The sequence below is a fragment of the Zonotrichia leucophrys genome, chromosome 1A, assembly GCF_028769735.1.
Source record: "Zonotrichia leucophrys gambelii isolate GWCS_2022_RI chromosome 1A, RI_Zleu_2.0, whole genome shotgun sequence".
NCBI lineage: Eukaryota > Metazoa > Chordata > Aves > Passeriformes > Passerellidae > Zonotrichia > Zonotrichia leucophrys.
This window is the reverse complement of record NC_088170.1, coordinates 17,679,474-17,701,856: the sequence shown is the minus strand read 5'-3', so window position 1 is coordinate 17,701,856 and position 22,383 is coordinate 17,679,474. Positions and strand designations below refer to the sequence as shown.

At 40.5% G+C, this 22,383-nt stretch overlaps 1 protein-coding gene across 1 annotated transcript in view; it reads left to right on the top strand.

Annotated features, from left to right (window-relative positions):
* The window catches only part of ANO2 (anoctamin 2), a 148,291-nt gene that overhangs the window by 40,376 nt on the left and 85,532 nt on the right, over positions 1 to 22,383 (top strand). Inside the window, exons 10-13 of the mRNA XM_064730944.1 lie at positions 8,504 to 8,638; positions 10,957 to 11,117; positions 14,995 to 15,077; positions 18,570 to 18,581. Coding sequence (XP_064587014.1) covers positions 8,504 to 8,638; positions 10,957 to 11,117; positions 14,995 to 15,077; positions 18,570 to 18,581 — 391 coding nt within the window. The remainder of the gene's footprint in view (positions 1 to 8,503; positions 8,639 to 10,956; positions 11,118 to 14,994; positions 15,078 to 18,569; positions 18,582 to 22,383) is intronic.

Sequence of the window (22,383 nt, the reverse complement as noted above, 5' to 3'; positions counted from 1 at the left end):
CTGAGCACCAGGATCCTCATTACCACCCAGATTCCTTCCTCCTGCAGTGGGATTTCCAAAAGCTAGATTGAGCAGGAGGTGTGTATATCTGCATCAGGACTGCAAAGTCAAGTCTCAGATGACTGAGGTTGCTGCACAACTTCTTGGGATCTCCCCCTTTGACTGAGGAGTTTTGTAGGCAGCTAGAATTCAGTTTTCATCGTGTTAAGAACTGTCTCAGGTTAAGTTCAGTATTGCCTGAATGATGCCTAAATTTCACAGCCAGAAACTTACATTTTTGAATGGACATGACTGAAAGGTCTCACCCAAAATGTGTCTTTGGATGTGACATCAGTGTATTTTGATAGGAAATTGAAGTTTCTTCGTTCAAACTAGAGAAGGAAAAGACAGAGGTGATACATTTGGAAACAGAAGTTGTGCACATTTAACTATTTACCTATGTGAATATTTGTAGGAATCTAGAGGTGTATGTGGCTGGGAATTGCAGGGAGTAGAAAAAAGTTGCTGTATTTGGGTGGCTACAGGTCTGCTTACTTTTCTTGTAGAGCTGCTCTTAATGTCTTATCTCTGTAGAAGGTTCTGGTTATGGCTTACTGGGCAGAGAGAAAGTTCTTTTCTGACTCCTGAGTGCTGACCAGGGGTCAAGACCAACCTGTTTCTGGTTTAAGGGTATTCACTTATGCTAAGATCTTTTGTATGAGGATCCTCTCTATCTGTAAGTTATATTAGGACAGACCATGGCTTTGTCTGATCCAGTAACATTGGACAAAACCAGGATCACAAGGGAAGAGATCAAGAACTGGGCACCACATAAAAATTATGCCCAGAAAACACAAGTTTAAGGAAAGCTTTCAATATTGCAAATCTTCCACAGTCAGTACAGAGAGCAGAAAAATTAAGATTTTTTTATGCCATATTGAGCAGGGCGTATGAAAAGGATGGAACCAGGCTCTTTTCAGCTGTCTCCTGTGACAAGAGTTGATGGGCACAAATGAGAGTGAGGTAGAGTAGCCTGTAGTTCCATAGGTTCTTCTTCTTGTCCTTCCTGAAAATGGGGGTCACATTTGTTTTCCTTCAGCTTTTGGGCATTTCTCCCAGTTGCCACCATAAATCAAAGTTTATCAAAAGCTGCCTTGCAATGACATCTGCTAGCTCCCTCAGCCCTCGTGGGTGCATTCCATCAGGACCTACAGACATATGGATTTCCAGTTTGCTTCAGTATTCCCTGACTCAATCCCCTTACACCAAGGTCACTGAAAGATAACTTTTTATACTCGTTTTTAATTGGAAATGATACCTCTGCTTATTAGCCACCAGACAGTGTCTATCTGACAGCAGTTACACTGTGCAAGTGCTAACAAGGACCTACTTACTAAAATAAATACATGAGATGAATTCAGGCTCTGCAGTAAGGGTTAGCTATATTAACTTGAAAAGCAAGAAAACTCTCATGAAATATTAGTTATTACAAGTGAAAGATATTTAGGAAAAGATGCCAGTATTTGAGGTTCTCACTCTTGTTAAATGAGATTAATAAAATCACGAAAATTATCTTGAGATAATAGAGAAGTGGAGATTCTAGAGAATATAGAGATTAGAGAAGTGATGGAGATTAGAGAAGTGATGAGATGCAATGACCTCACATTTGTTCAAGTACAAAAAGGCAGAAAAGCAAGTTGTAATAGGTACTAAAAAAATAGGAAGTAAAAGACTAAGTAACCTCCTTTCCTGAAAGAAAGGTTGATTCACATGAAATAAGTTACTCCTTATTTGTATTTGTTTCTTATAGAGAAAATATTATCTGTATAACTGAATGAATTGCTTCTTATATAGAGAGTCACTTGGTGCCCTGAGTTGTTTATAAAATGAAACTTCCTTCCACACAGGTGAGCGCTGATTGACTTTCATTCTCTTTGAATTAGCCTCAAGTAGCCATGGATTTTTAATTTTCCAGGTTAGGAAGGTTGCTGACTTTCTAAAAAATGCTAAATAAAGAGAATGAATAAAAGAAAGGTGAGGAGAGGCAGAGTGTCCATGGGTTGTCTTACGCATGAATTCTTGGATGTGACACTGTGTTGCTCCTGTTGAAAATGCCTTCCCTGAGCACGGTGCACTGCGGTTTCTGCAGGCTCTGGGACATTTAGAACTTTTTTTATACTAAGCACATGACAGGAAACATCAACACAATAATGTAATCAGACACTTAGCTGTTCTGAGGTTTTGTATTGTCCCAGACAGAGAGGAGAATACAATTAGAGTTCCTCTGACTACCCAGCATCGTGTTGTTTGCTTATCCATTTGGCAGTTGTCAGCGTTAATTTCTGTCTCAAATACATTACATGTCTACTTATTATGCTTCTATTGTTCTTTCTCCTACAGTCAGTAAACAAAGGCTTTTTTCAGTTTATAATCCATCACCACAAGCTATGCACTTTCAGCTGTATTCTGACAATTTCTTGGAATGGAAGCATAAGGTTTGTGAATCTGTGAGGCTTAGAATGGCTTGTCCTAGTTTTACTTATTTTCAAGGTTTGTCCTTTTGCTATTTTAAATTGCATTTAATACACAAATCCTGACTTATTATCAATTATTATTATTATTATCATCATCATCAATTATTATTATTAAAAATAATAATAATATTTCCCCTGGGTTGTTTAATCCACTAGAATTTGAGAATTTGAATATTCCCTTCCTCCACAACATCAGCTTCTCCCTGCTACTCTGCTGAAGAGTTATTTTTCTTAAAAGCCAAAAAAACAAAGAAAAAACATAGTTTTACCTCTTAAGTAAAATTTGCAGTTTCTGCTCTCCATCGAAGAGTTGGAGTTTTTTGCAGTATTGGAGTCCATTGCAGTATTTTGTCAGAGGAATTTTTTCTTCTCCTATAAGGAATCACAATTAAAATTCCATAGTGCCTTGAAAGGTATTTTACAGATAAATGTATCTGTAATATATTTATGTATGATATATATGTAAATATATCAGAAAGGTAAATTACAGATAAATATATCTGTAATTTAGGTAAGTTTGACTCCAAACTTTTGTACCATTGGAGGAAATATATGCCCTAATGGCAAATATTTGTTGGGTAATGTTTTCAAACAAGAACTTCAATGAAAATGGCTTGATTAAATGGTTGTGGTGGCACATTTTTTCATTCTGTTTTCAGGGGAAAAGGTTCAGGTTCTAAAATCCATTCAAAACCACACTTTTAATCAATCTCTACTGGACATTCTTGATTTTTATGCCCATTATAAGGGGGAAAAACGTGCTTTTACCTTGGACGAAGTCTCCTTTCTTTGTTTTCTGTATGCAGAACCAGTTGGCCTTTCTAAAGGACATTTTCTTTCCTACCTCAAACTCAGATGCATTGCAGTTTGTCTGAGCTTCTGTAGTTGTTATTTTTCCCACTCTTAAAATTTTAATTAAAAAAGTATTGTCTTCTGCCAGGATCTTCTCTTGGCTTCCATATTGCTCCATTTGGTGCACTCTCTGAGTATCTGGATTTAGCACTGATATGTTCCTTCTTGAGATTCCTTGGATGGAATATGTGCTGTCAGGCACAACCCTGGTGGAAATCTCCATGATCTCTGAATGCACATCAGCCTCAGTGCTGCTGCTGAGCAGTGATTCCACCCAGGTGTCCCAGATGGTTGTAATAAATGCTTGAATCTTGCCCTGAGAAAATTTCCAAGCGAAGAAAGAATGGCAAATCCAGAAAAGTTTGGACATAGGCAGCTCTACCTGGAGTGAAATCTTGGGGTGTTCAGCAATGTTCCTGATTGTCTTGTAGTAACTGGGGCTTTCTATATACTCCAGCAGTCTTTCTGAAAGAAGTCTTCAGTTTTGAGATGGAAACTTCGAATGGTGGGAACTATTATCTCAGAATCAAATGAAACACCTCTGTTTTGAACTTACCATGTGTTAGAAATTGCTCCTCACTTTCTAAGGGTAGTCATAGTTCTACCTGCGGCATAATGGTTCATTTTCTTCTGGTTGCAAAATTGCTGAAAGAATAAATTGTGTTCCTGGGGGCTGTTGCTTCAGGTCAGAGATGGAACATGCACCTGGACAGGGAAAAAAAGTTTTAAAATAGCCTTGGCAGTAAAGATGTTCTGACATGAAACTAAACTGCTTTTCCTCCTCTCCTACTGCAGAAACACCAGAATTTCACCACCAAACTGTCAAATAAGTTTATTTTGAAGGCATTAGATATATGTGTGACCATTTGCACAGGGGAAACCTACCTAAGAGGCAGCTGTAAATCAGTTTTGTTTTGCATAGAAACTATTGCATCTAAATGGCTCCTCCACCAAAAGGCTGATGGAATGAAATGGAGACATGGAGTAACAGTTGGCCTAGAGTGGGCTGTGGAAATTTAAAAACTGAAGAGTTCTGCACCGATTTCCTGGTTAGGTGACTCAGTGTCCACAATGCCTTTTCCTTGCTTTTTTAGCTTTGTTCCTGAACATCTCCAGAGTTCTTTCCAGTGTGTGTCACGCACCACATGCTTTGTTCACATTCCAGGTACCCACACTTGTTTTCACAGAGTCAAAACGGAAGGGTTTTTTTCCTTCTCTCTTTCTCCCCCCCCTTCCCCAAACCTTAGTCTATTTATAAATTGCACAACTTGGCATGGGAGCACTATGACCAACGTGCGAGCAGAGGGTTTAATAATCAGTTATTCTGTTTGATGTTGGTTTTGCAACCAGACAGACCAAAGTGCATTGCAGATGTCTGGTTTAAGTGTTATATGGGTAAAGCAGAGGGAACCAAGCCAATGTTTCTGCTGTGACCTTTTCAGCACTTCTAATTCTGGGAGGGAATACACTTTCTACAGGTGGTTGTTGTTGCTGTTGCGAGTTTTTTAGTGCTGTTTCTGATCATCTGTTGGAAGAGCAGCTTTTGTTCAGTTTGTTCAGGAGTTATGGGTAATTTGACCAAATCTTTATTGAAAGACATGATTCTTGTTCATGAGAACTCAGTACTTGGTAGGTGGTCATTTAACCAGCCTTTATAAAGTCTTCTAAAATGAGAAGCACAAAATTTCATCTTATGATATATCAACATACATAAGAAAAGCCTTGGGTGCTGCTCTTGATAGGAGAACTACATATTCTTTATCAAAGCCATTTGCCCTTTAGTTTGGGAATAACCCCCGCCTCCATGGAATATGTGTATATAAAGGGGCATTTTCCTTTGTGCCAGCGCACACTTTTTTTGTGACATTCTGTAGTATCCATGAGCGCACTTTGGAAAGGATTAGTTCTTAGCTTTGCCTGGATATATGTGAGTCATGTGTGAATTAGCTACTGAGGCAGGGCAAGACTCTGGTCTCAATTCTCCTCTTTTGCCATGCCAGCATCAGTCGTGGATAATTCCTGTAGGATAATAAAATCAGACTGGTTTTATCCCAATGTAAATGAGAGAACAGGCCAAGTTCTTGGTGTAAACATGTAAAAACTTGTAAAAATACTTTTTCTTGCCTTACATAATCCTCTACCCTTGAAGCACATTTTTTCCCCCCTCTGTTCATTTACTACTGAATCCAGCAGCAGCTGCAGTAGATGTTGATACAGGGGGTCACAGGTGTTTGCACACCATGACTGCTATTCAGAGGAACCAGAGTTGAGTTCTTGGAATGTGTCACAGAAAAGACATGTCTATATCCTGTGTTCTTCTGACTTGATAAGCTCACATCTAAGTTGTTCATTATGTTTCCAAGCTCTGTCATTACTTCTCCTTAGATTATTTCACTTTCTAGCACATTGGTGGGCTGAGCTTGGGCACAACACCTTAATTATTTTCATTTTTCAAAACAGTTAAGTCACAAAACACAGTGCAGTTTTCTTTTTAGCAACTGCATTTTTTCCATACTGCCAGGACATTGTTGAGCTCTTCTCACTTTCTTTTGGCGTGGATACAAATAGCAACACTTCGCTTCATAGGTTACAGGTCACATTTCTCCCTGGAAGGCTTAAAAATTTAAAGGGAAGCCTCTTGAGCCATAAACTTCAACTTTCCTGACCCTGATCAGGTACTCTTTAGTGCTGCTGGCATTTGAACTCTTTCTGTGCTAATCTATGGCCCTTTGTCAGAAGAACAGAGAGTTTTGAACAACTTTGGACAATTTTTTTGTGCCTGCTCTGACCTATTTGAAACACTTTACTAGCTGTGCCCATTGCCCATTTCTACAAACAAACAAGGAAGCAGTAAGAAGATATAATCAGGATAATCTCCGTCTGGTCCTCCTTTTCCTGCTTTAGTGTCAAATTTGAGGTTGTCATTTCTCAGTCAGGAGGAAACTTGAGAGCAAATGGATTTTCCCTCTATCCTGTGCTGTTCCAACACCATTGCTGCTGTTCGTTGGCTCACACAAGAGGCTTGAAGAAAACCTTTAGGCCTTCTGGTTAGTTCCATATTTCAATCAATTATGCCTTCTCTCATTTCATATTAAAAAATGTGTATTAAAATGTGTGTGTTAAACAAACTATAATAACAACATAGTATACTAACATAAATAAAATATTTACATAAAACCATAAAACATGTTTTTATGTTTTTAAAATAAAAACATAACATAAAAATATAACATAAAAAATAAATATTTATTTTCAAATGTGAAAAAAAAGGAAAGCTTCTTACAATTACCACCAAAATTACCTGACATGTGCCAGGCTAGAGGACAGTCTCACAGTATATGGCTTGTATTTGCAACACAAATATTCATCACTTCATAAAATATGCTATAGCATATAATATTTCCTTGTATTCTCTGTTCATCCATTGTCCCAAGGTGCTTCAAATCTTAACTTGGTGCTAATCAAGCCATGCTGTGATGATTTCACTTGTTCTGTTTGATAATTCATACGGTTTGTGGCTTAGGGTACCTTGCAGCATCAGGTATAGGGGCTGTACTCTTTTCCTTGAAGATTCGTAAAATTTCCCAGGTTCTGGATGGCATCCCCTCATACTAAAGATAATGTTGTCTGTGTATCTCCTCAAAATGCTTTTGTTGTGCTTTCTCCTTAAGGATTACATGCATCCTTTCTAAAGCATAAGCAAGTTTGGTTAGACACGAGAAATAGAGTCACTCAAAGAAGGCAAAACTCAAATAGGCAGGATTGCACTGCCAGTTTTCCGTGGGAGAGCCTGGAAGTGTGGAGTTAGTTGCAGCTATGATGGTGTGAGAACAACAGCAGGATCAGTAGCAATAAAAATCCCTCATTGTTGCTTCCCTTATCCACCTCTTCTGAGATGGAAGTGACTGTGGAGTCTTGTCTTGCTGTCCCTTGGTTCTCTGCCATAGTTGCACTCCTGCTCTGTCTCTCCTGTGGCATGTCTGGGCCTTAGACCCAACTTCTGGAGTAGAAAATTTCAGTTTGGGCCTCCAAAAATCTCATTTAAGCATTTTCAGTAGGAATGATGCAAACCTGGGGTGCTGAACTTGGATAAAACTTTCCTAAGGTAAATGGCATCAGAATAAATCTCAGACTGGGATCGTGCTCAGCCTTTATGAGGAGGTTGTCTTTCTTTTATTAGACACAATATCATGATTTTATTGTAATTTTTTCCTTCTATCAAAGTGTAAATGTCTCACTGACTCACACTCCATGCCGTACCCTGAGCGCTCTCTTTGTAGCTGCTTTTTGTACAACACTGTCCATCTTCTTCTCTGGCTTGTGAAATGTTTTTAACCTTGTTGGGTTTTATCTAAATTTTGGGGAATTCTTGAGTTCTATGAAGGTCTTTGGGTTTTACAATATTTGTAATCACTCCTAACTGTACATTAGAATGATCAGTGAGGGTCATCTATGCTTAGTTTACTTCTTGCAGTGTGATTCATGAAGATGCTGGGCTGAGTTCTACCAGTTATTTATCAACATCTGCAGTGGGCTGTTCCTCAGAACTGACACTGTTTTTTCTAACCACCTGTCCAGGGGCTAACCTGACAAAATTATTCTTTCTGAAAAGCCAGTGCTAAGTGTGCAAGTAAACTTTCCTCCTTTAGCAGCAGTTCCAGATTAGTCATCTTTTAAGATACTAGAGGATGTTGTCAGTATGGTTCCATAGATGTTATTTCTATGACTCTCACTAACAGAATCCAGGAGTACTAGAGAGGCAAAAATTATTGTGCTCCTCTGAGGCATCAAGTATTTTCCAATGTTTTCTGCTGTTTCACTGACTTCTTTTAAGAGATGCAAAGACCACAATTTTCTCTGAACAGATATTATGTATTGCACTGATACTTGCTTAATTTCAGCTCAGGAGAATGAACCAGGACCATCTTTAACTTCTCAAAACAGAGAAGCCCAAGTTGCCAAATGACTAAATCATCCCCTTCATTGGTCCTATTGTCTTCAAGATTCGCAGGGTTTTCATTCATGTCTTTCACAATTCGTGTTTTAACTTTCTGAGTCTGTTTAGTAGCTGTAAAACACATTTTAAAATTATATCCTTGGCATGTGCTTTTTCTTCTTCTTTTTTCCCTCTTTTTCAGGAAGTATTTTGGAGAAAAGATAGGACTTTATTTTGCATGGCTGGGTTTATACACAGAATTCCTCATTCCATCTTCAGTAGTTGGGATTATTGTATTTCTATATGGATGTCTAACCATTGAAAGTGACATTCCTAGGTAAGCTTATCTGTGATCCATGGTTTGCTATTTGAAAATTATAAGACTGTGCTTTTTCTTATTAATCTGTAGTGAGAATAACTGGTTTTAGTTGTCTGAAGAACAGTGATGTATAATTACCAACCCTGGGAGCATTACAAACACAGAGGCATTGAAAAGCTATTTGAAGGGTGTATATTTATTTGATTGGTCAATGTCTCACTTCCTGAAACAGAAATGTGTAGTGAGTCCAGTGTATTGAGTTTGTTTTCTAAGATACTAATTTGCTTTTTGTGAGTGCACATAGTTCACTGCTCAATCAGAAAGTTGTTATATGAAACTCACCGAAATTAATGCCAACAGTGTCCATGACTCTTGAAACATTTGATTCCCATTAAAATCAGATCATTTGTACAAGAAAGATGAAGAATAGTACAAGACTTAGCAAATGCCAGCAGATCAAGGGATGTGATTCTGTCTCTCTGCCCCTCTCTGCAGGGCCGCATCCAGCCCTGGGCCCAGCACAGCAAGGACAGGGAGCTGCTGGAGCCAGGCCAGAGCAGGGACACCAAGGGGATCAGAGGGATGGAGCAGCTCTGCTGGGAGGAAAGGCTGAGGGAATTGGGATTGTGCAGCCTGGAGAAGAGAAGGCTTTGGGGTGATCTCATTGTGGCCTTGTAGTGCCTGCCTGGAGTGACAGTACAAGGGGCAATGGCTTCACACTGACAGAGAGCAGGTTTAGATTGGATATTGGGAAGAAATTGCTCCTGTGAGGGTGGTGAGGCCCTGGCACAGATTGCCCAGAGAAGCTGTGGCTGCCCCATCCGTGGCAGTGTTCCAGACCAGGTTGGATGGGGCTCTGAGCAACCTGGGATAGTGGGAGGTACCCTTGCACATGGTAGGGCAGTTGGAACTGGACGATCTTTAAGGTCCTTTCCAACTCAACCCATTGTGTGATTCTATATTTGGTCTTCACAGTATTCCCCTTCTAGACACAAAATAATGTTGAGTTTTGTGTGTCCTGAGGGGAATATACTACACAAAGACTGCCAAAGTGATACCATCATGTTAATGTCTGCTTCCCAGTGGAAGAAAAAATTCAGTGTCTTATCTGTGTTTGACTTCTGCTGGAGACAAGATACTGCAGTTACTTGTATGCTAATCACACTCATGACAGTCCCTGAACTGTAAGCTTTTAAAAAAACTGCAGTAGGACAAGGTTACTGATAGGTAAATGATGAACAGCACCACATCAGAAGCAGGGTCTGTTTTCTTAGCTTGATCTGAATAAATCTTAGTGCTTGTCGGGGTGAAAGCTTGTACTAACATTTAAACTGCAATGAAATTTATGGCTGAGATGTATCTGCAGCACCCTCTGCTGCCTTTTGAAATAGAGAATTACTGTAACAACATGAGAGCTGGAAACAGCTGCATGCTTTTCAAACTATATAATATAAACATATTCATAATAGAACTTGAATAGTCCTTTTTTTCATTAGAAGTCATAAGGAAAAACCTATTTTGGGATGGTCCACATAGGAACAATCATAATCACCGTATGCCAGCTATCATTGAAATAATGTGCCAACTCAGCTCATGATCCTGGCGAGGACATTTGAACTTTGCACTACTCAGTTCACCTAAGTGAGACTGAGCAGGTGTGAAAGGCTTTCACATCCAAACTTCATGGAAAATAGTGAAAGCATTCTCAGCCCTGAAGTGTTTGTCCTGTTAAAGTGATACTGATAATGTTTTTTTCAAAGAGTTTTAGAAACTGAATACATACATAGCAAACAAGACGGAGTTTAAATGATAGTAAAGATCTTAAAAGTAAAGATCTTAAAATCTGTAAAAAATATTTTCTCTCATATTTTTGTGCCAGCATATAAAAAAATGCATATTTTGACAACAGCACTGAATTTCTTTTGAGACCACTTCAGTCTTTCTTTTCAGTTATTTAAATCTGATCTGTATCAAATCACATAACTTGACTGCAGCAAGGCAAACTCCACTTTTGTGTTTGAATTTTGGTTTTTTAGTGTGGTTAACCTTGTCTTCAGTGATGTTGTCTTCCTTAACTCACTAATACAGTGCAGTGATCAGTCTGGTTGAGTGTTGTATCATTTGCCTGTTGGCAAGGTGCCTATAAGGGTTTAAAAAATTACTATCCATGTCAATGAACCTTGAAGAAACACACAGCTCCTGCTCTCTGCAAGGGCAGGCCACAGATATTGCAGACAGCTTGTAATAGCTGTGATGTGCTGCTTGATATCAGTACTGCACATCCACAGTTTCTGAGCTGGGATACTCAGAGGAACCTGTGCCCTTGTCTGTCACAGCAAAGAGATGTGTGACCAACGCAATGCCTTCACCATGTGCCCCCTCTGTGACAAGTTCTGTGATTACTGGAACCTCAGCTCTGCCTGTGCCACTGCTCGAGCGAGTCACTTATTTGACAACCCTGCCACAGTTTTCTTCTCCATCTTTATGGCTCTCTGGGGTAAGTAGTGCTTTGCAAGCTATTTGGACTTTTCATGGCATGACAAAGTGCTGTTTGATTGAATGGGATCCCTATGGCTTTTGGAAGCTGGCAATCCTCAGAAGTCCAGGGAGAGCTGTCTGTATTGAGACTGGGGATAGAAATATCACCATCAACAGCAAGCCCTGGAACAAATAGAGTTGTGTAGTTCAGAAAAGAAAAAATATTTTTTTTCTTCCTCTACTGCTGTGTTTAGAATCACAGAGTTACCAAGTCTGGAAAGGAGATAAAAGATCGTCAAGTCCAGCCTTTGACTGATCTTCACCTTGTCAACTAAACCAGAGCACTGAGTGCCATGTTCAGTTGTTTATTAAACATCTCCAGGGATGGTGACTCCATCACCACCTTGGGCAGCCCCTTCCAATGACAATGGGAAGAAATTCTTCTTGAAGTCCAACCTGAACCTCCCCTGGCACATCCGGAGGCCATTTTCTCCACAGTGGACATCGTGCTGTTAATGACACTTCTAAACTTTGCCATGTATTTGCTAATTTTTCTTCATTTTCCATCAACATATCACACTCATTTAATACCATCTGCATTTGGGACCAGAATGTATTTGAGGATTAGTACGGTGCAAACAGCTGAAACGGTCTAATTTAGTCATGGTCCCACTTTCTTGTGGGACAATTCAGTCACATAATTTTATCAAAATTTTATGGGATTCCAAGAGCAATGGGACCACTATCATTTAAATTATAATATATTTTAGAATATTCCATTTCAACAAGCTTGCTTTTCTTTAATGGCAAATATCCCTGTCTCCATGAGGGTATCAAAACACTTCATAAACATGAATGAATGCATTGTAGTATTACTCCTGTTTTTCTGACCTCACCTCTGCCCTGGCAAGCATGTATACTGTGCTTGCATGAATTTTTGCTGGTGTTATGCTCTCCTTTACTCTACAGCTTGTTTATTGTAAAGTTAAATGTGTTATTGCTACTGTAAAATGATTTTTTTATTTCCCTATTCATTGTTCCCAAAATGAGATTATCATTCTTAATATAAAACTGAGAAAATATGTTATTCTATTATAGCCACCCCTCTGCAACCAGCGTGTTATTCTTTGCAAGCCTATTAAGATTTTACGGCTTGTTTGAGAAAGGACTGATTGGTGGCTTGGCATTGGGTGAGGACAGCAGAAGTTTTTTAAGGAACTTGCAGACAGAACAGATCATGGAAGCAAGAATCATTTATTTACTAGTTCCTGGAAGCCCTAGAGCAAACATTAGAGAGAATTATGACTGAGAAATAGAAAAAAGTGGATTATTAATAGACTCTCAGAAGAATTCATTATATTACTTCAGATTACAGAGTAGACTGGCAGGTTAAGTGTCACCTGCTGCTGTGAAGCTTAAGATAAATAAAATATAATTTTCCTGACAAAAAACTCTACTGTAAACTGGCATCCATGCAAATGACAATTGCCACTGAACCTCATCCCTAAAAATTGTATTTTAGTATCAGCAATGCAAGGTGCAAAAGAAAACGTTGATATATCCTTGCACTAAGACAAATTAGTAGAACCTGTTATGGAACAGAACAGGATGAAAAGTTCCATATGCATTGCTTTTAAAAAAAGGCATATAAAAATAACACAATTCTTTCAGACCTCCAAAAAGTTTCCCACAGATTAGAAAAGTCTGTTCTTGGGACCATGATAACTGAGCTTGTCAGTTCAAGAAAATACAGCTGGCACACACAAAAAGCAGCAAAGCAAAATAATGGAGTCTTTACTAACTCTGCCCAGCTTTCATATTAAGTATTACATCAAATTTTGCTGCCCTACTATTAGAGGCTGTGCTGGTTATATCTAGAGATCAATCTGTTTAATGGCAGAGCTCACTCACACACCTATTCCAGCTGTATAGTTAAAAGAGCAAACTGTGGTGATCTGGGACGGCTTAATTTCGTGAGGGTATTGGGCACAGGAATTAATTTGTCTTGTTTGTCTTCTCCCATTCTTTAGAAGGCAGAAGGCTTCCTATGGTTAATATCTCCAAAGGAATCATGCTTCTAGTAGTTGATCCTGATTCCTCATGAAGTATCTTTGTGATTCTAGCAGTCCTGCTGCAAATGTCCATATTCACAGTAATGCCTGGCTGACTGGGTTCTGGTGTAAATTTCAGTGTCAGATGCCTTAACTAGAAATGTTATCACATTTCTAGTGTGAATGTGTGTAGTTTAGAATCACAAATCACCCAAATGGGTTGGAAGGGACCTTAAACCTCATTCAGTTCCACCTGCCCTGCCAAAGACAGGGACACCTTCCACTACCCCAGGTTTCTCAGAGCCCCATCCAGCCTGGCCTTGGACACTTCCAGCGATGGGGCAGCCACAGCTTCTCTGGGAAACCTGTGCCAGGGCCTCACAATCCTCACAGAGAAGAATTTCTTTCCAATATCCAATCCAAACCTTCTCTCTCAGTTTAGTTTTTCTCCTGGTGTAAATCAGCTCAGACGTGCTGATTTCAGAGCAGCCACTGCATCGAGCCAAGTACGTTTTTATAGAGCTAAATGTTGAACTGAGCTTTTGTATAACAGAAGAGAGTGGAATGAGTAATAGCACCCTAGAAAATAACCAAATGTTTTTGTATTTAGGATATCTAAAAACCCTTGAGTTTTCAAACCATGCTAAACAAAGCTTTTATATGTTTTCTCTTCTAAAAGGGAAGAACACAAACAGCAACTTCATTGCTTAATGGCTGGATTTACTTTCAGTGTGCTGCCAGTCCCCTCTTTAAATGATATTTATTTCTTATATAATGGGATAATACCTGTGAAGAAAATATTTGCAGCTAACTGTTGGGATAGATAATGACTTGTAAGAGCCAGGTTATTTTCACAGATTTCCCACTTTTCTCAGTGTTATCTGACAGTGTAGATGCAGTCAAGAGAAGCTGATTGGATTCTCCACTGTTGTCTGTCTTGTGGGGTTATCTACAAGATGTCCAAAATGATATAAACACTGCTGTGATCTAACAGTGTTTTTACAATACACTTTTCACCCACTGAAAAAGTGAGGTGAAGCATAAGAAAATGAAAAACAGTGCCCCAGGTTTTATAGGTACAGCTTTACTTGTAGAGTTTTGGTGTTTTTAGTTGACATGTACCAGTTTAGTATTGATACTGATATTGTTATCTGAAAATACCTGTCCACAACCCAAGATATAGAAGTGTTTTTTCTAATAAATCTGTAAGTCCATAAATTAGGAGCAACTAGGAAAGGGTTATACTGAGTTAACAGCGATTATGAGAGGACAGCCAGGAGAAAAATATGTAAATATGGGACAAGAGGAAAATATCTGTTCCTTCTTATTAGTAAAAAAAGGAGAGGCAGGAGGCTGAACCAGAGGCCAGCCCTTTAGGGCAAAATCACCACGTCTTTGACAGTAAAAAGCATTTTTACATTGAAATATATTACATGTAATATATTTCAAAATCTCTCTTTCTACATCTTGCTGGGGATCCTAGTTATTTCAGTAGCAGGCTAAACCTACCTCAGAACGCTTCATGGTGAATTAGGAGAGATGATGTCGTCCATGGATACTCAGAGTTTTGGGCTCAGTTCCATTTCCTGACAAGACCTTAACAGTGGCTCTGGACAACCCATGTTCCATCCTTCTGTATTTTATTTTTAAAAGATAGTAATTATTGTCCCACTGCTTTGCTTGAATTCTTTGTTAAAATTGGGCCTGAGGCTATTTCTTAGTTCTTAATTTTAAAGGGTCTAGCATAACGGGATTCAAATATCAGTTGAAGCTTATAAGTAACACAAATGTTTACCACAAGGCTTTGGATTTATCATTTTTTAAATTGTTTAATTTCTTTTAAAGCTACCATGTTCCTTGAACAATGGAAGCGTTTGCAGATGAGATTGAGTTACTTCTGGGATCTAACTGGACTGGAAGAAGAAGAGGTAAATCTCCTCTCCCTGGGCTAATTTACTGTGTTAATTATTCTGTAGATGCATATTATAAAAGCATTGATGTATAGATTTCTCATGAGTGTTCTCCAGCCCAATGCAATTTGTGGCTGTGTTTAGATAAAGGACTGTAACTGATACAGTTTTGAGTATCAATGTTTATTTAGCAAATCCTCACCTATACCTTATTGTTCAGCACTCTGAAGTTAATAATGAATGTTGAAAAGGCTTATAAGGTAAGAACAGATTATGTTTTGCTGAGAATGCCCATCTTCCATTGTACAGTGTGCAATAACACAATGACAACTGAATAAATACTTTGTCATGTCACTTCATAATGTGTAACATGAATTCTTTGTGATGATGACAGCCACAGGTCACAGTACCATCAGCAATTTTTGCATCGAGGTCTGGGCGGACATCTATGATGCCTTAGGTACATCATCCCGAGCTCGAGGTGCTCACCAACAGAGATGTTTCAAAACAATAAATAGTGTGACTTTATTCAGAAAGAGCTTTCCAATGAGCCATGGGGTCTCCAGACATAACCTGAACTGACTGAAAATGAGATGTACTTGTTTATTGGTATTTAAAATGTCCCTGATTTTGTTCATAGTTTCATCCTTTGATTTGCTCTAATGATGCTCTCTCATCCAAGGATTCATTTCTAACCCTGACTAAAGAAAGTGCACTGACTAAAATTATAAATAATAATAATATCATAATAATTATCATAATAATCATAATAATAAATCATAATAATTATCATAAATAATTTATCATTAATTATCACTAAGAACAGGCAGACTTTGGACTTTCCCCTGGCCTTAGATGCTGAGATGTCTCTAGAATAGGGTCATATTCCCAGCATCTTGGTTTGTGGGGAGGATTTGAATCCATTTTTTCTCTTCATGTTCCAGAAAAGTTCCTTAAGCAACAAGCCACCTACAAGTCTTCAGCCCTGCTAGGTGAGCCCAGCTCAAACAGGAGATAAATAGCAGGAGCAAATACCATGGGGGAAAAGCAAGCTGACATGATGGACTTCATGATATAGCATGGTAGCGATGTTATTCCTGTATTTCCTATTTCCCAGATCAAAATATGTGGCTAAAACAAAACAAAAACAAATTTAGAAAAAAAAACAACCAAAAAAGACCCTGAGAACAGACAGCACACTCTAATATTCCTCTTCTTCCATCACTATCCTGTAATGCAGAAATATTCCTTCACTGCTGACTTGGCAACAACCTCCTCTCTTTTGTCTCTGTTTCTCAGCTTTTCCATGACTGTCTCCCCTGTTATGATGCTCACAGTACAACCCAGTACTCCCAGTCTGTGAGTTGTCAGGCAAACCCAGTGTACTAGCACATCACAAATTACAGCTTGTACCACATGGGATGTCAAACTGCTCCCTGCCAGAGATTGTACCAACTGCAGGGCAAACTGAGAGGCTGGAGAGCAAACTCTGGGCGGGCTCTGTGGCATATTTGATGAACCACCATATTTTTCTGATTTTCTGAAGGCCTCCACCATCAGAAAATAGGAGAACACCTGCTGGATGAAGGGGAGTGGGAATGGGTCCCTAATTGGGGAGGTAATTAAAATTCCTTGTGACCCCCATCACCTACCCAGGTGTCACTTCAGAAACGATATGAGGCTCTGAATGAGGAGGGTCAGCCAGATGATGTAGAAGAAAATTATCTTCCCAATTACGCTTCATCTGTCAGAAGGATCACCACCTGTAACATCATAAAGAAAAGAGGTATAGTTGTAGTGGGTGACTCCCTTCTGAGGGGAACAGAGGGCCCCATATGTTGACTGGACCCATCCCCTAGAGAGATTTTCTGCCTCCCTGGGGCCTGGGTATGGGATATTATCAAGAGACTTCCTGAGCTGATTTGGCCCTCTGATTATTACCCACTGCTGATGCTCCAGGCTGGCAATGATGAGATTAAAAAGAGGAGTGTCAGGACAATTAAAAGGGACTTTAGGGCACTAGGTCAAGTGGCCGATAAGGAAGGAGCACAGGAGCTGTTCTGGTCAGTCCCTTCGGTAGCAGAGACAAATTACAAGAGGGAATAGGAGAGCCCACATTACCAACAAGTGGCTCAAGGGTTTGTGTCATCAGCAGAATTTGGGTTCTCTGATCATGGGGCAACTTTTAAGGCACCTGACTTGCTGGAACCAGATGAACTTCATCTCTCTGGTTAAAGGTAGGATTTTGGCTTGTGAACTGGCAGAACTCACTGAGAGGGCTTTAAACTAGTTTGAAGGGGGAAAGGGATGCAGCTAGGCTCTCTGGAAGCAGGCCAAGTGTGGTAAGCCTGACTTAGGAGTGAAATCTGTAGCCCAGCTGAAGTGCATGCATACCAATGCATTCACCATGGGTAACAAACAAGAAGAGCTGGAGGCCATGGTGAAGCAGCAGAGCTATGATGTAATTGCCATCACAGAAATATGGTGGGATGACTCTCATAGCTGGAGTGCTGCACTGGATGGCTAGAAGCTCTTCAGAAGAGACAGGAAAGGGAGAAGAGGTGGAGGGGTGGCCCTTTATATTAGGGAGGCTCTTGGTGCCATGAGTATTGAAAATAATGACAATGAAGTTGAATGCCTATGGGTAAGAATTAAGGGGAAAGCCAACAAGTCTGACATCCTACTGGGAGTCTGTTATCATCCACTCAACCAAAACGAAGAAGTAGACAACTTATTCTCCAAGCAGCTGGAGAATGTTCCAGGATCACCAACCGTTGTTCTTGAAGGTGACTTTAACCTACCAGACATCTGCTGGGAGCTTAATACAGCAGAAAAGAGGCAATCCAGGAAGTTCCTAGAGTGTGTGGAGGACAACTTTCTTGTCACAGCTGGTGAACGAGCCCACCAGGAGAGGTTAGACCTGTTGTTTGCAAATAGAGATGGGGTGGTAGGAGATTTGGTGGTTGGAGGCTGTTTGGGGCACAGTGATCATGAAATTATAGAGTTCTTGATATTTGGTGAAATCAGGAGGAACATCAGTAAGACTTTTTCATTTGATTTCTGGAGGGCAGACTTTGGCCTATTTAGGAGACATATTCAGAGAACTCTTTGGGAAACAGCCTTAACAACAAAGGAGCCCAGGAAAGGTGGGCATGCTTCAAAACAGAGATCTTGAGGGCACAGCATCAGACTATCCCTGCGTGCTAAAAGATGAATTAACGAGGTAAATGTCCAGCCTGGATAGGAAACAAGGTTTCAAAGGAACTTAGGAATAAAAAGAGGATGTATTATCTTTGGAAGGAGGGTCAGATCTCTTAGGAAGTATTTAAGGGGGTTGCTAGGGCATGTAGAAAAAATTAGAGAGACTAAAGCTCATTTAGAACTTAATTTGGCAACTTTTGTAAAGGATAATAAAAAAGTTTTTACAAATATCTTAACAGCAATAGGAAGGGTAAGACCAACCTTTGTTCTCTATTGGATGAGAGAGGGAACTCAGTAATTACAGATGAGGAGAAGGTGGAGGTGTTTCATACCTTCTGTGCCTCAGTCTTTAGTGGGAAGATGGCTTGTCCTCAGGACAGCTGTCCTCCTGGGTTGGAAGATGGTGTCAGGAAGCAGAATGGTCTCCCTGCTATACAGGAGGAGGCAGTCCGAGAACTGCTGAGCTGCTTGAATGTTTATAAATCCATGGGACTAGATGGGATCCACCCCAGGGTGATGAGGGAGCTGGCAGATGAACCTGCAAAGCCACTCTCCATCATTTACCGGCCGTTCTGGCTCACTGGTGAAGTTCCAGATGACTGGAAGCTGACCAAAGTGATGCCCATTCACGAAAAGGGTGGGAAGGAGGACCTGACCTCAGTACCTAGTAAGGTTCTGGAACAGTTTATACTGAGTGTCACCACACAGTGCTTGCAGGATGGCCAGGGTATCAGACCAGCCAGCATGGCTTTTGATCAACCTGGTCTCCTTTTATGACCAGGTGACCCGCCTGGTGGATGCAGGAAAGGCTGTGGATGTTGTGTACCTGGACTTCAGCATGGCCTTTGACACTGTCTCCCACAGCACACTCCTGGAAAAGCTGGCAGTACACGGCTTGGACAGGAGCACTTTTTGCTGGGTTAGGAACTGGCTGGATGGCTGGGCCCAGACAGAGGTGGTGAATGGTGCTGCATCCAGCTGGTGGCCTGTCACCAGGGGTGTCCCTCAGGGATTTGTGCTGGGGCCAGTTCTATTCAATATATTTATTGATGACATGGCTGAGGGGATTCAGTCTTTCATTAGTAAATTCGTAGATGACCCTAAGCTGGGGATGTGTGTTGATCTGTTGGAGGGTAGGAGGGCTCTGCAGAGAGACCTGGAATGATTCGATGAATGGGCAGAGTCGAATAAGATGAAGTTTAATAAATCCAAGTGCCAAGTCCTGCATTTTGGCCACAGTAACCCCCTGCAGCACTATGGGCTGGGGACAGTGTGTCTGGACAGTGCCCAGGCAGAAAGGGACTTGGGGGCACTGGTTGACAGCCAGCTGAATATGAGCCAGCAGTGTGCTCTGGGCAAGAAGGCCAATGGCATCCTGGCCTGTATCAGGAATAGCGTGGCCAGCAGGAGCAGGGAGGTCATTCTTCCCCTGTACTGGTGAGGCTACACCTTGAGTGCTGTGTCCAGTTCTGGCCCCTCAGTTTAGGGAGGACATTGAGAGGCTTGAGCACACCCAGAGAAGGCAGTGAGGCTGGTGAGGGGCTTGGAACACAAGCCCTGTGAGGAACGACTGAGGGAGCTGGGGGTGTTTAGCCTGGAGAGAAGGAGCCTCAGGGGGGAATCACTCTCTACAGCTACCTGAAAGGTGGGTGTAGTCAGGTGGGGTTGGTCTCTTTCTCCAGGCAGCAACTGACAGAACAAAGGACACAGTCTTAAGCTATGCCAGGGGAAATATGGGTTGGATATTAGGAAAAAGGTTTTTATAGAAAGGGTGATAAAGTTCTAGAATGGCCTGCCCAGGGAGGTGGTGGAGTCACCGTCCCTGGATGTGTTTAAAAAAAGACTGGATGTGGCACTTGGTGCCGCAGTCTATCTGTCAGGACATGGGTTGGACTTGATCTTTAAGGTCTCTTCCAACCTAGTGATTCTGTGATTTTGTGATTCAAGTTCATCACTCACAATTCAAAATCCTTATCTTCAGCTTAATATTTGCAAAATGCTGTGAAAGAATCTATAGGTTTGTGAGGTCCTGTGATGAAGAGGCCTGCAGTGGGAAAAAGTCTGTGGACAGGAACTATAGGATCAGCAAGAGTCCTTTGTTTATGACAAAGAAAGGAGTGCCAGACAAATCTCAGCACAAGCTGAAGAATTAGGAACTTAGAATCATAGGCTAAGACTGGAATGGATCTTGAGAGGCCATCCCTTGTGCCTTGTAGAATCAACTCTCCTTAAATCATTATGAAGAGATATTTGTCTTAATTTGTTCTTAAATAAATCCAGCAGTGGAGATTTCAATTCCTCCCTAGGTAATCTACTATAATACTTCTCTATCTGTGCTGCTAACAAGCTTTTCCTAGCACTTTTCAAATCTCCGTGCTACATGGTAATTTTTTTTCTGTCACTTTTTTTTTCTTATTTTATTTTCCAAGGATCAAGACAGGAATTACTTCTGTCCTATTTTCAGCATAATCCATCATAATATCCTGTTTCTGTCACCCTTGTTTGTTTAAGATGAACAAGCATCTGCTCTTTCAGTCTTAGTTCCTAAATATTTTCAGAGATTCATAGAACCACAGAATGCTTTGGGTTGGAAAGGACTTAAATATCATCTTGCTCCAACCCCCTGCCATGGGCAGGGACACCTTCCACTATCCCAGGTTGCTCAGAGCCCCATCCAACCTGGCCTGGAACACTTCCAGGAATAGGGCAGCCCCACACAGCTTCTCTTGAAAACCTGTGCCAGGGCCTCTGCACCCTCACAAGGAAGAATTTCTTCCTCATATCCAATCTAACCCTGCTCTCTGTTAGTGTGAAGGCATTCCCTCTTGTTCTGTCTCTCCAGGCCCTTGCTAAGAGTCTCTTTCTCCATCTTTCTTGTAGGCTTTTTTCAGTTACTGGAATGATTTTCTATGTGTCTCTTTATTATTGTTCCTTTCTGGCCATTTTCTGGTATATGCAGGTCTTTTTAAAAGAATAATAGACATGTCTCTTGACATGACATGCAGAAAATGACAGAGCCAGAGGACAAAGTCTCAGGCTGCATTAAGGGAAATATAGGTTGGATATTAGGAAAAAGTTTTTCATGGAAAGAGTCATAAAGTTCTGGAATGGCCTGCCCAGAGAGGTGGTGGATGTGTTTAAAAAAAGACTGGATGTGGAACTTGGTGCCATGGTTTAGCTGTGGTGTTAGGGCATCGCTTGCACTCAATGACCTTTAAGGTCTTTTTCAACCTAGTAATTCTGTGAATTCTGTGAAAATCATGCACCATGTCATCTCCTGTCACTTCTTGGTACTTCAACAAAACCCCTAAAGTTAGATCAGGTTTTGTTCACCTTTTAGCCATAAGATTCATAAAGATTAGGATAAATTTGTCTGTAGAAAGTTACGGGCATCAGGTTTCAGTGATGGTGAAGTCTTTACAAGTGTTGAAAGTTATGTTGGAAAAGGGAGATTTGTGTCTGATCAGGTTAGGCTAGAAAGAACCAGAAGTGGGATCAGTTAAAAGAGCAAGAAAGGGGCAAGGAAGAGGCTCAGGAGAATTAAGAGTTTTAAGACTAGATGGAGTTAAGCTATTTATTGTCAATTTTGTTAGGAAGGGAAGGTCCAGAACCAAAGCAGGGAGAAAAACAACCATAAATTTGAAGAGCTGAGAAGTACTTTGTGAAAGTTATATTGAAAAAAATGCCTTTGGTGTAATTTTTGTGGACATTGGCTATAAACCTTTCAGTAAATTGCTTTCTTTAAACACACTGGGCCCAATCTCTTGCTTTAAAGGAGTCACACAAGATATTAATGTACTTCTATTTATTTGTAAATGTCTTGGCAATGGCAGTCTGGGAAGGCAGACTTCTTAAGGCTTCTGTGCATCTTTGCAGCTGGCAGCTTTACAGACTTAGAGAATTTGTGTTTGGACACCTGAAATCCATGAAAAGAATGGCAAGCACTGGATACCAAGTGGAAAACAGCTAATTGTGTTGAAAAGCAATGGAGCATCCAATAAACAAATGGGAGAGAGAAAGAAAGAAAAGAAGCAAACTCAGATCAATACCATGGCAGCAGACAAAGCCTTGCGAACACCGTGCATAAACACACACAGAACCACAGATTCACTGAGGCTGGAAA